The sequence below is a fragment of the Cyanistes caeruleus genome, chromosome 1 (assembly GCF_971803275.1).
Source record: "Cyanistes caeruleus chromosome 1, bCyaCae1.hap1.1, whole genome shotgun sequence".
Classification (NCBI taxonomy): domain Eukaryota; kingdom Metazoa; phylum Chordata; class Aves; order Passeriformes; family Paridae; genus Cyanistes; species Cyanistes caeruleus.
In genome coordinates, this window is record NC_141701.1 from 24,146,027 (window position 1) to 24,159,952 (window position 13,926).

Sequence of the window (13,926 nt, forward strand, 5' to 3'; positions counted from 1 at the left end):
AGGCAAGTACAAGGTTCCCTGGTGTATTGGTGCTTGCCCTGAGGAAAGGGCATATTTGCATATTCTTTCATTTAGTTGTAGTCTGGAGCTGTATGCCTTGCTACACTGACTCTGATCTTATCTGAAAGATCTGATATCAGTGGTTTGTTGTACATCCCTGAGGCTCTATTTCTATTGTGTAGTAGTGTAACGGGACAAAATGTAAACATTTTGGTTATTATTTTAACATACTTATGTTATATTTTACAAAAGCTTTATTTTAAAAGAAAAAGTTGTACTTCTGGATGCAATATTTGATTTTAAAACCCACAAACCCATAAAGGTCTTTGTAGTTGCAAGTAGGTAATACTGGTAACAGTGAAGTTACTGAGTTATCAAGGGTAGTGTCTTCAAATGTCTTAGTAATTTTCATATCTCCTAATGAGTCTGTTTTTAAGACCAAATGACAGTGTAATGCCCAAATGGATTTGGGAACCAGAGCACTTTAATCATGGATATGCGCAATTTATGAATTGTGCAGCTTCTCTGTTCCACAGAACACAGAACCTGGAGTGCAGTGGGCAGGGTTAGTGTGGCACTGCAGCCATGCTGTGCACAATCCTCATGTAGAGCCGTGGGGTGTCTTGTGTTGTCTTTCCAAGCATCACTGTGCAGTGTAGGGTTGGATAGAGAACTTGTTCAAATTCACATGGCACTGTAAGTTGGCTCTGCTTAGCAGAGCACTGATACTTGAAGTCTGCTCCTTCAGAAGGTTCTGGACACCTTTGCAGTGTTCACAGTGGCTTTTCACGCTACAGACACACCTGTTGTAATAACCAGGCTGCTACGAGTCCCCTATTGCATAAGATTAACTAAAATGCATATGTTACCACTGTTGTCAGGCAAGTCTAACTTAAGTGAACTGCCTAGATACAGTCAGAGGCTTCTCTCCTTGTATTATTAATAACAGCCACAGTGGAAGTGTCAACAGTTGAGGCCATTTTGCCCCTGAGATTTATGTTATGTCTAGTAACATAGATATATGCTAATTGTGCAGATACTGGGGAGAGAGCAGTACTCCTGCTACCAGTCTCAGCATGTTTGTGAAGTTTTGGCACTGCTCTGTCACTACTTCAGTGCAAACCTTGGAAAGAACGGTGGTTGTGCCCCAGAAAGCCACTGGAGTGCAGAGTAGCACCAAAAACAGACAGCAACACTGTCTGTTGCAGCAGAATGCAAACATGCTTTTGGGATGGTACAAAAGTTTGATTCTGCAATCTGTATTTATTTTTAAACTAGTAGTTGGGGGAATCATTTTAAATAAACGTTTGTAAATGGAAATTAAACATGGACCTGTGGCGTAAACTGTTCTTGCCTTCTTCATTTCAGCTGTTTTGTTATTCTATTGGAGATTTCTTCTTTTGTTTGATTTCTGTCTACTACTTTGAAGAATTAAGATTATAATTTGCTTTTCTGTTGGGTGCAAAGTAAACTTTGTCATATTAACATTGGCATATGTTTGGTTTTGACCTACAGTTGCTCAGGGTAATAATGGTCTTACATTCTGAGGGAAAATCTATAATATATTCCTTCCCAAGTGGACATAACATGGAGCAATAATATCCACTGTAATTCTGAGATAATTTTCTGCTGAATGTTATTTTTATTATGGTGAACCTGAATGACCAGTGTAATTGACTGTTAAATGCAAAATGGTGGTCCCAGGTATGAGACATACTTTCAAGATTCATTGTTCATTGTGCACTAATAGTGAGCTTTTCAAAATTATGTTTCAAGCATATAGAATAGTAACTTTTGCTTAAAATTGTCTTTCTTTTTATAAACTGGTGTAAGTTTGTTAAATAACCCTATACTGTGCATCTCCAGAGCATTTATTGCTTTTGGGAATTGCAGTAGTGGCTTTTTAAATGAAAATTGAGGTGTTCAGCTGCAGAATTTGCTGTAGTTGATCTTCCTTGGAATTTAAACAAAGCATTGCAACAGTACTTTTTCTTAAATGTTATTATGCTTGTGAATTAATATTGTTATTTGAAGATCTTGTACGCTCTCATATTTTGAAATAGTGCTTTTGTTGTCATCTATGGATACATTTTTATATTTAAAGCCTATCCTGACTACAGTTATCATTACCTGCTTCCTTCCTTCCTGTCCACCCTGCAGAGCAGTACAGCTAAATATGAGGCGATCTGCAGCTCCAAGTCAAGTCCTAGGAAATGCAGGCAAAAAGCCAAGGTTTATACCACCAGGAAAATGTATTGCTGCTTTTCTCAAGAATGAAACTAAGGAGATGGACCAAGAAATTAAGTTAAAGGAGGTAAACTGAACACTAAAAAGTATTTTGTACAGTATTGTGATTAAAAGATAGCATCTGAGCTCACCACAAATAATCTATTCAGAACAAACTTTGATAGCTTTACGATGTCGGTACCTTTGATCTTGCATCTTAGGTTAGGCTTCTTTCAGTGTGGAGGGGTTGCAGAAAAATGTTTTTCAAATAAATAAAATAAATCAGTATTGGGTCCAAATGCAATTCTCAAGTGTAAAGGAGGTGGGGATTGCATCTTGGCATGGGATTTATTGGATTTTTTTTTTTTTTTTTTTTGGTAGAACTAGTTAAAAAGCCAGGATACTTCTTGTGAAGTCTCAGTATGCTGGTTTGCAGTTCCGCTGCAAAGGTACTTTCTCTGAAACCTTTAATGTGGAAACAGAAAAGCAGCACAATTTTTATTTATTTATCTACAGAAAAAAATTATTAAACTAAATTCATAAATTATTTACAGAAGTGTTTGGTATTGTGTGCACACACTTTTTGTTGTGATGCATATAGTTTTGCAGAGATGTACGTATTTATGTAACAATTTGATAATGACAATTCGTGTATCTTGAAATCCCTTCTTGTTGATCTTTTCTCTTTCTCTATTTCCCTTCACCTGCATGAAGAAAATAATATTAAGAACTTATTTCTCTTTTGCAGATAGATGAGAAAGAGGGAGGTGCTTCATTGCTGTCTAAAACAAATGTCCAGAATCAAAATGAAAATTTTACACATTTTGTGGAGTCAACTGGAAAAGTAAAGACAAAAGCATGTTCCAGCACTGACAAGTGTAACAAGGCAGAAATGAAAACGTTGAAAGTGCCCAAAGCTGGTAAGATGCTCTTTTTCACTACCATGTATCATAAGAGAAATTTAAAGCATATGAATGATAGACTGCATATACTAAACTTTCATGAAGTACTGTTATAAGCATTGTGCAGTGGTGGCATTATTTGGTGTTATACTGGATAGAGTGAAAGAAACAAGTGTTAAACAAATTTTTTAATAAAAAAGGAAAGAACGTGTTTTTGAAGGTGGTTGATAGTGTTGCTATTCATGTTTGTGTCTTCCAGAAGAACCTTATTGTTAACTCAATCTAATCTACAGTTGGTGCAATACAAGAATTGTGGTATCTTAAATAGTGGGAAAGTGTTGTAATTTGGAGACCTTGCTGACCTCATGCAGAGAAAGCTAACCATTCTGAATGGATTCAGGTTTTTTTCAGAATTCATGACGGTTTCTTTTCTTCACTTGTCTCCAGTGGGCACTTATGGTTTAAGCCAACTTTAGCCACAAAGCAGAACTGGCTTGGCTCATTTGTGGGCGTGCACTTCATCAGAGCTGTGCCCTGGTAATGAATACCTCCAAAAAACCAGGGTAGTAAACACTGCAAAGACATTGAAGTGTCTGAACTATAGCAAGCTCACTTGGATGGACCTGAATGACAAAGTGGGGCTGAGTGTCTTTATCTCCCAGTTTTGGTGCGCCCTGACCACAGATGCAGCACAGTTCTGTGTTGTGTGAATGCAAGTGTATTACCTCCAGAGCCAAGTGTATCTGGAAAGCCTTGCACTTGAACTGAGTTACTAATATTGATGGTTGAAAATTTCTCCTTTTGGAGTCACCTTAGGCATTTTTAAGTCTTACAGTTATTTCACTGTTGTTTCTTCAGAATTAATTACACTGGTAATAATGGTTTAAGGTTCTTTTAATTAATAATACTTTGTGTAGTAAGTGAAGTTTTAAAAGAGCAGCTCAGGGCCACTTATCACATCTTAAATCTTAAAACCTCTTTGAAGCAAAAATGACATAGCTCCGTGTCCCAAGGTCCAGCCAATAGCGAGGCTAATTCCCAAAAGGGAATTATTCCCAATAAGCACACATATGTCCTATGTACACATACACGACTGGTCACATAGGCCAACATGGATATGGAACACAGCACTCAGGCAAGCACAAGCACTGCCCATGGACACATCCCTTTCCTTCTCTGACTGCTGGGGGTGAAAGCCTGTTTGTGGAAAAACAAATGAATACACATGTATCTATATATAAATACACATGCACACAGAGAATTTAGATCTCTCCAGTAACTGACCTAATGCACTTGGTCTGTTCAGTAGCTGGCTCCTTGTTTAGTTGGACACCCCAGATGTGGGCACATGAGCCACAGAGGCCCACAGCACCCAGTCCAGCTGATGGTACACAGACCTGCCCTCCCACAGGTACAAGAACACTGTAGGTCTCACCTACAGTGTCTTAGCCACTTGGTCTACTTAGTGGTGGGCTGCTGGACTCCTTGTGCCCAAGAGATGCACATGTACAAACATTTATGGCTGGTAGCTGAACTTACCAGGAGCCACCTCCCAAGATGTCCTGGTCCCTTGAGTAACTTGCATGGATTTCTTGGTCCCTTCAGTAGTCAAGTCTCAGACCCTCTGGTCTCTCCAATATCTGGCTCAGACTCATGACTAGTCCAGTATTTGGCTTACCAGGTACCTGAGCTCTAGAACCTGTGCATGGTCCCCCTCCAGCTTTCACCTGGGAAAATATTTAGAAATGTAGTTTAGTAGGAAGATGGGACCTGGTCTAGCCATAGGATGCAGTGCATTCCTTGCTGAGGAAGCCTACTGATCTTCATCTGTCTAAAGTATAGAAGTCTAAAAAGGCTGCCTTTTTCCTTTTATTGTTATGTGCTTGTTCCTGCCTGAACCATCTTTGTCTGTCCCTTTTGCATATCTTTGTAGTTTCTGATTCTTTTTTTCTCTCCATCAAAGCCCTTTTCTAGCATCTGGAGATTGCACAAATTCCAGGCCCTGGTAGGCAGCAACCCCCTCCATTCCGTAAGGTGCTTTGGAGAGCCTTTCCCATTGACTCTTCTTTCTGGGTTTCAGACACGGGAAATGGGAATGTAATAGCCCTGATAGGATGCTGCCACTGGCATGGTATGTGACCCAGAGTGTATGCACTCTGTTTGGCAGAGCTAATGTGGGGAAATTCAGCTTCCTTGTATGTCTTTAAGTCTTACAGCTTTCATGTTTATCTGCTGCGTGCCGAAACTTCCAGTTGAAGCCTACACTTCAAGAAAATTTTCAGTGTCTATGGGTTATTTTGTTTGAGGTGTCATGCTTCTCTATAGGTACATCTGCAAAAATTTGTATCTGCTAGTTCTGCTTAGCAGTGCACTTGGAAGATAAGTAATGGATTTAATTCCAAAATAATCTGGGAAATCAGCAGGCATTCCAGCAAAAAATGTTATGAAGTGGAAAAGATACTAAATGTCTTTCTGTATCATGATTTCTGGGTGCAGCTGGTGTGGGTCCTCTGTGATGAGTTTACAAAAATAACCAAAAACTTGTGGAAACTGGGCGAGCTGCTACTGTTGATGTGCTGTTGCCTTTCTGAACAAGGCATTTCATGCTGAAGCCCTTTCTATGCCTGCAGAATGAGTCTAACCCTGCAAGCCTTTGAAAGCTGTCGTATAAAAGAAGAAATTCTAATGCCAATGTTAGTTATGGTCTTCAGGTTCACTGGTGATGCAAGCACTGTAGTGAGAAAACTATCCTGTATTGAGTCTTCCTTAAATCTTAAGTAATTTCTTAATAACTTAGATTTTTCAAGACAGTTTCTGCCCTTTACATCACTTTTGCCTGTTATTCATTACAGCTAATGTAGCGATTACATTGATTATGTAAGTGATAACCTTCTTTGTAGTGTGAAGTTAAATTGTTTTGTCAAAGCTGGCTTTGGTATGAAATTCAGAAGTAATGGAAAACAGTTGTGAAAGCCAGAGTCAGTTGGGGGGTTTTATTATAATTAATATTTTAATGAAATTATATTTGACTGTCAGTCTCTAAAACCTCATAGTTCTCTGTTAAAGGGGCATTAAAATAATTTTAAGATTGAAAAAGTCTGTGTTGTATGCATTATTTTGGTTTATTGTCTCCATATCATTTAATGCAGATGATAAACAGTTTGATAGTTATGTATCACACTCAAAGCTGCTGTGTTTGGGTTTCCAGTGCAGCAGTGGAATGTGTAAATAAATACCCTGGGTTCCACTGAAATTCTTTTGAAACACCTGTGAACCATTGGACAACTGCACTGTTCATAGACCTAATCTTCCTGAAACCCAGCCCTGAAAATGCTGTGCATTCTTTCAAAAAAACTCCAAACAAAACTCAGTTATCTTACACTTGGTGTCCATTTCTTGGAGCAGGCAAGTAAGGATTTTATTAGAAGGAATCAATCTAAAAACTATAGCATATCTGGCTTAAAAAATATTTGGTTTTTTTAAGCTTCTTTAAAAAAAAAACCTTTTCCTAAAATGTCATTAATAAAAGTGAAGTGCAAGGGACTCTGAAATTCTGTGAGATGAGGTATTTCCAGAGACATTTAGTAAGTTTGTAGCAACAGCTGAATGAAACCTACTTATGTGTTGTAATTTTAGGAATGTTAGAACTGTAAGATACTGAACATGTTCATTGGGCAGTTTTCAACTTGCCATTTTAAGTTCTGAACACTGGAAAATAACGTTACATGTTTCTTTGTAGGAAAATGAACTTTACTACTGCTTTAAGAATTGGTATTTGCTTGTTTTTAAGAGGAATGAACATGACAATCTCTTTGATACCTTTGTTTTGTATTCAGAATATAGTACTTGTTCACACAATGGATCTTTGGGAGGGAGGTGATTTATTTGACATTGTCATTAATACTTTTTCTCACATACCTCCATAGAATTCAGCTAAGTGTGCGTGCTCTTTAAAAATGAAAATTACTTAAACATTCCTGAACTATTTAACAATGACTGAAAACAAAACTATAAATGTGTTTGGAAGGATATTATTGCACCTCTCAAATGCTCCGTTTCTACTTGTCCTTATGACAATCTATGGGGCTATTAGCAATAATACGAAAATACAAATAATCTGCACTTGAAGAAATAATGGACAGGCAGATCCCTAAACTATACTTAGTATCTCCTCAGTGATGTTAGTGAGCAGGATTGGCAAGAACTGAGGTTTTTACCCACACTGTCCTCAATTTAAGGTTTTAATATAATATTTATTTTATTTATATGAAGTATACATAATTTAATCTATGTTTATTATCTAAGTTTACAGCTTGCTTTCTGTTGGTACTTTTAATATAGGAGAATGTTGCTGTGTTTTGCCCTTTGGGCTTACTATTTTCTTTGTGGAAATGAACAGCTCTTTCACCTGAACACTTAGACACAACATTCCAGTTGGACTGAGATTTCATTGTTTGAACTGGATGTAAGTGAATAGAAAAAATGGATAAAGAGTTTTATTCTGTTGCATCTCACCTCCTGTTTGGTTGTTTTTTGGTTCTAGAGTACCTTGTCTTTCATCCATCACTAACATCTGCTAATGCATCTTCCAAGTGGAACTTTGCCAGAAGTCATGGTCAGATACTATCTTTGAGCTAACAATGAGCACAAATTGCAACTGTATTTCATAACAGGGTTAATGTGCTCACCCTATGTCTCTAAATAGATGTTTCTGAATGTCTTTCATGCTGATGATGTCAACTGTACTTATTATTTGCATATAGCTTTGAATACATTTTCTCTATCTTCTCTGGAATGTTAATGTTTACTGACTACATTTGTCTGTAAGGTTTGGATGCTTTGCATATTTAAGCATTAATAATTTTTCATAATGTGGTTCCTTCAGCTTCCTAGAGCATTACAGGTCTATCTGATACCTCTTATCACTTGGTATTAAAAAATCCTTTTAACCAATTAATGTGAATATCCAGTGTTCATTTATAACAGTAGCAATCAATTACCTGTCAATTACCTAATTACCTTTCTTAATCAGAGGATTAAAAAAAAAATATTTTCAGAGCTTTCATATTGTCCAGTTTCAATCTGCCTACTTATGGTTTCTAGTAACAGAGCTGAAATCATTCATGCCTGGCATCTAATAATGAAGTACATTATTTCTAGAATTACTTTGATATCTGCAAAAGTACAAGTATTAATTTAATTTCTGTTGTTGCACTTCACAGATGAACTAGAAAAGATATTTCAGTCTGTCTATTTTAGTGGTGGATCTGCATGTGTAGCTGCAGTTTTGTGTGTCCTTTAAATGTTTCTATAAACAGCTGGTAAAGCAGTTAAGTCTTTGGGTAAAAGATACTCCATAATCATATGCAGCTCTTAATAATTACCAAGCACACCTTAGAACAGCTAAGACATGACTGGATACCTGAGTGTAAGTAATTTATTACTGCATTGTTTGCAAGGAAGATTTTACAAGTCTACACATTTTGTTGTAATTTCTTATTCAAAACAGTATATGATTTGAAATGTTCTCCTTCTCCCTACGATGTTCTAGAAGAATAGTTTAAAATAGTGAATAGACAAATTTATAGACAAGTTTATTCTCAATTCAGGATAGTTTCTTTACTGTTTCAGTGTCATCTGTGCCTGTTTGATCAGTCCCTCTCAAGAGATGGGGACTGGTTAATAAAACTGAATTGATGTCAATACATCATAAGATAAATTTTACATATCTGATTGGATGCTGATTCCAGAAGTGTTCATTTATATACCAGTCACAGTGGGTCTTGTGTTTTCTGGTCTGTAGCTTTGGGATTCTTTGATATCTCCTCAAGAAGGCACCTTTTACTTGGTGCTCTTCCTTGAGGTATGATGTTTTCTGCTCTGCTGCTGTCTTGAGGCGTTCCCTAGTGTTTTCCCAGCTGATTGTGCACACTAGGTGTTCCCCTGGGCTGCTGTCACATTCCTAACTGTGTTTATTCATCTTGAGTTTGGGATGCCCACCAACAGAGTGCTGAGATACATGGTGCTACTAGAATTAGCAGCCATGAGTGAGATGGAAAGAAGGAACTTTACAGCAGCTTCACCACCAAAGGCAACATCTTATATAATATTCAGCAACTGCAAAACTGCTTTCCTGTATGGGGCAGCCATCTACAATGCTGCTGTCAAACAAATCCAGACTTGCCTAATTCTAGTGGGATATTTCCACAGTTAGAACAACCTAATTTATAATTTGGTATGATCATATCTTGCTGTCATATGAATAACTAGGCTTTATGTAATTATAGATGATATAACCAGGATATTCACACATTGGAGAAAAGAGCAGTGAATTGGCAGAGAAATGTACTGTTAATTTACCCCAGTTAAATGTGCTTTGCATTTGAACTAATAATGAAGGAGAGGGGAAGGAAACCAGAAATCAGAAGGGTATTATATGTTCAGAAAATAAAGAAAAATAATTAGATTAGATGTAACATATTCAACATTTCCCTGAGAAGTTGGAGGGATTAAAATGAAAATTTCACAGTAGTAACTTGTCTTTTAAATGGAACTGCGGCTGCTTCTTTACAATGAAAAATAGAAATTATCAGGTTCTTTACTTTTGAGCAGTGATATATCCATTATTGAAGAAAGCTGTGCTCCATGTAAAGATGACATTCTTTCATTTTTGAAAAAAGGTATTAAGTTATTGAAAATGAAAATTTATCAACAAATAAGTAGAAAGACTTAAATACTCATGCAGGAAGAGAGGTCTACTTGGAAACTGCAGATATAAAGCAAACACCTGTTTCCAAGGGCCGGCAGGGGATGTGTTGGGAAATGAACTTACTATCCCAATATATTTATTACATTTTAGCTCCCTAGAGTTGCATGCAAGCACACAACACACACTCTGCAATATACAGAAAAAGAAATTATCTAATACTGTAACTTTAAAAATGAGGAACTTGGAAAATACCCTGCATAGGGATTATCTTAAAGGATTCAGGTTTATCAGTAATAATTCTTTCTATTCCGTCATCTATTCTAAGGGGAGCTGTACACATAGTTTCTTCTTACTTCTTTTTTGATTTTCAAAATCTATTATCAGGCTATGTGAATGCAAGATGGGGAAAAAGAGAAATGCATGGCTCTTCACATTTTCTTACGTTTTTATTTTCCTTTCCCTCACTCTTTGTAAAGTCCTAGTTTGGAGTGTGGGGAGCTGGTGAGTGTATGTATTCCCAGCTCTCCTGTCTCCAATAGATACGAGGGTGGACTTAAGGGAGGAGGGAACACAGCTATCACGTAGCGGGACAAGAAATGCCTTACTGAAGGGAACTGGGAGGGTTTTTTTGAGCTATCATGAGTATTATGGCAGACTAGGCCTGGATGCCTTTAAAGCTAGTTGTCAAATCTTTCTGTGGCTGTGCTCATTGTTTGGATTCCCTTTGTTGCCACGTCAGCCTAACTAGAGTTCAGTCCCAGCTTTTGGCTTTAGTCTTAAGTTTTCCCTGAAACAGGAGCTTTGTCTGGATGACTCCTTGAGCCAACAAGATAATGATAAGATGGTTATCTCACTGTCATCAAATATTCACTGAGCAAGATTAGAAGAATGGAGAAAGCTGTTTTTCCGTTAAATGCAGAGAATAGTGCAGAGGCTAGTATTTTCAAGATAGTATGTAAAAGCATAATCTCCAAACTTTTAATCTCTCTATGAACAAAACAAGAGACTTGCAAAAACTTGGCTTCTCTTACATTATTTCAGTTGTTAGGGGCTATCTTGCTAGTGAAGATGTGAGAATTTAGGGAAAATATCCTGGGAAAATATCCTGGGAAAATCATACTTTCAAACATTTCTGTATTTCTCAGCTGCTTCTGATTAGTCATCAAAATGCTTGTTGAAGAGAGGATCAGAGAAGGTGTAAGAACGTATTAGGAATGGATGCACTTCTTAATTTGTAAATAGTGGGGCTCTAAGCTTTTCTATTTTTAAGAAGACAACTTATAAGGTGAAGAGCTAATTCATGGAGCTGTACAGTCACACAGTATTACACATTCCCGTAGCTTTAAGCCAAACTTAGTTTGAAGGATGGTTACTGATCTGAATGTGTGGGTGGTGGAATGTCACACTGAAATGAAGATAAATTCTTTAAAATTTGACATGGAGGGCATTTTAATTGGCTAATTCATGTATTCCCCATTTCAGTGGGCTAAATGTTGAGAGAATGCTTTATATCAGCAGAGGGGACAGAATTATATTTATTTTTTATGCTTGGAATTTCAGCTGCTAAGAGCTCTAAAGCAGGCTGGAACCCTTGTTCTTGCAGCAGTTTCAATAACTGTTAGAGGTTAGAAGTTAATACATGGTAGGTACTGATCACAAAAATAGATGCGAGACAAAGAGAAGAGGTAAATCTTTGCCTTATTTGTCTCACCTCCCATGCAGGACAGAGGTTTAGAAATAATTGTGCAGGAGAAAGGAAAGGACCAGTCTGAGAGGTCCAGGTACAGCAAAGATAAAAACAATATAGTATAAAACTGATGGTGAAAGTGCTGATGAAGATGAGGGAAAAAAAAAAATCAAGTGACATGAGAAAGCCATTTGAAACACAAATGATCTAAAAGTATTATTTCTAAAGGGTCTGATGTGAATGTATTTAAGCACTGTAACTTCCAGTTGAAATTGTATTACAACTTTTAGTTCACAAGATTTTGTCATCTTCAACCCTCTTCTTAGTAAATAATGCCTGCACCCCTTAGCTTTAGACACTGCCCATGAAACAACTGTCTCTGTGAGAAACATTCTTATTTGAAAGTGTTCTTACCCACCCTTTGCTCAGCAGGCTCTTAAAGACGGGCAGATCAAATGACTTGGCACTGTCTTGCTGTCATGTCAGTAGAGAAGACTATATGATGAGCTAATGGAAGTTTTGCAGCCCTTGCTACCTATAGACACTCTCATCTTATGCAGCTGCCAAATTCATTTGCAAGGGTGAGCAACTGCCTTGATACTTGCCAAATGTTTCCACTGCCATAATAGCCGGCATAGTATATTCAGTGATGTGTAACATACCCATCCTAGCTGCTGAATCTTTCTACATTTTTTGTAAGTACAGGGGTGCCAGGTTTCTGTTTTAGCTTTGATTCAAGTCTTGCAATCACCGTCTTGTTCTTGAGGATTTTCAGGCTTCTAGGTGATTGCAAATGCTAGCCCCATGTCTCTGCAGAGCTGGTTTGCTTATGTATTACTAAATAAGAACAGAAGTCCTTCAGACTTATCCTGGGGCTACCATTTTGGGCAGAGCACCTTCACAGGGCTCAGCAATCTGTTGATTTGGTAGTTTTGCATTAAAAGGTCCCAGCCTGAATCACTTAAGCTGGTGTCATGCCTTTCAAAGTTCATGTTTGCTCTCTGTTCCAAATGGTATCTTTCAAGACACATTCTTTCTTAGGCATCCTCAGTTTTCTCAGATGTCTTTTTCCCTTTGTCTCGTGAACCTTATAGTGATTCTTTTTTTAAGTCTGTCATGGAGAGATTCTTTGTCAGTTCTGTATAACAAAATAATCCTCCCTGTTCATCCAAAATGCTCTACTGATTTAAGACATTCTCCTTTTCACAATATTCTGTCTTATAATGCATCTAAATTTACATGGGCCACTTGATGCAGTTAGTGGCTGTTATACAAGCCTACCACTTGTCACATTTGTGGCCATTGAGCTTTTTCAGTAATTCATAGCGATTTAGCGACTTTAATTCCTGACTGTATTATAGTTGTGATTCATTCTTTTCAATAGTTCTCCAGGATGCACTGTTTGTATCATTTTCTGGTATTAATTCTAGACTTTTTCACAGCAAAAACAGGAGGCATAGAAGGCAGTGAAGTAAGGGGTGCATGTATCTTTATTTTTGACAGTGTTGAGCAGAATTTCTCTCCTGCTACCTATGGTTTGCTGTCCCCTCAGTTGTGGTAATACAAGTCTTTAGGAATATGGTCTGCAATTCACTCTACAATGATCCAGATAGAGTCTGAAGAAGTTTTTTTCAATATATTTCTTTCTGCAAGTTATTTGTCCTATGGCATACTGGATTAGGGAACTGCTGGTGATTAAAACTAACTCAGCTCAGAAAAAAAAGATTAATATGCATTGTCCGGATTTGTGAGTGCTCATATCAGCACAGTGAAAGGGCAGGAACATGACACAGTTGGGGGGAGGCAGAAATGACTGTTTTGACAATGTCCCACATCTATGTTGGCTTAAACCAATTATTAAGTTCATATTAAATTTTTATGCTTGCAAAATGAATAGATTATTCTGTAGCTAGATCATCTTGCTGAACTGGCTGTGCACTGTGTTGCATAAGTGCAAGTGTTGGTGGAAGGTGTAGGATGAAGGGTGGATTGTGACAATATCTTTGTTTTTTGTAATTGTCTTGGAGCTACACCTATTATTTTAGCTCAAAGATGTCTATATGTATCATTAATATCCAGGGTTTTCACATTCTGCAATTTCTCATCAAGTACTGATACGACCTTAGGCTGATGTGCAGAGCTATTTTAAAAAGGGGAAAAAAAAGGAAGGAAAAAAAAATCTTTGTTGGCAGCCAGCTTCGTTTTTTACGAGGGTTATTTTACACTCATGAAGAACAATATGTAATTCAGGCACTTTGTCAGACATTTGCTCAAAAGAAAACTATACAGCAGTATTTTGCTGTAATTACATTAGTGTGGAAACTTAGTCTCTCTAGCAACATTAAGCACTAAGGTAATACAAGTTTAGATAATACAAGTCTAATATTGGGAGTTGCTGCATC

General features: G+C 37.4%; 1 protein-coding gene and 1 long non-coding RNA gene across 5 annotated transcripts in view; one reads left to right on the forward strand and one right to left on the reverse strand.

Moving 5' to 3' along the window:
* RAD54B (RAD54 homolog B) overlaps positions 1-13,926 on the forward strand; it is a 62,457-nt gene that overhangs the window by 1,055 nt on the left and 47,476 nt on the right. For 2 of the 4 annotated variants that reach the window (XM_086882771.1, XM_086882787.1), the window contains exons 2-3: positions 2,161-2,314; positions 2,975-3,146. In XM_086882771.1, coding sequence (XP_086738897.1) covers positions 2,177-2,314; positions 2,975-3,146 — 310 coding nt within the window. In that variant the 5' untranslated portion in view covers positions 2,161-2,176. Of the gene's footprint in view, positions 1-2,160; positions 2,315-2,607; positions 2,676-2,974; positions 3,147-7,469; positions 7,594-13,926 lie in introns of those variants that run through there. The other 2 variants (XM_086882779.1, XM_086882809.1) reach the window with 2 other exon arrangements.
* Positions 2,693-7,032, reverse strand: LOC147655383 (uncharacterized). Its single transcript, XR_015284979.1, has 2 exons — positions 4,668-7,032; positions 2,693-2,930 (listed from the first exon to the last, which is right to left on the reverse strand). It is a non-coding gene; the product is annotated as an uncharacterized LOC147655383 (long non-coding RNA).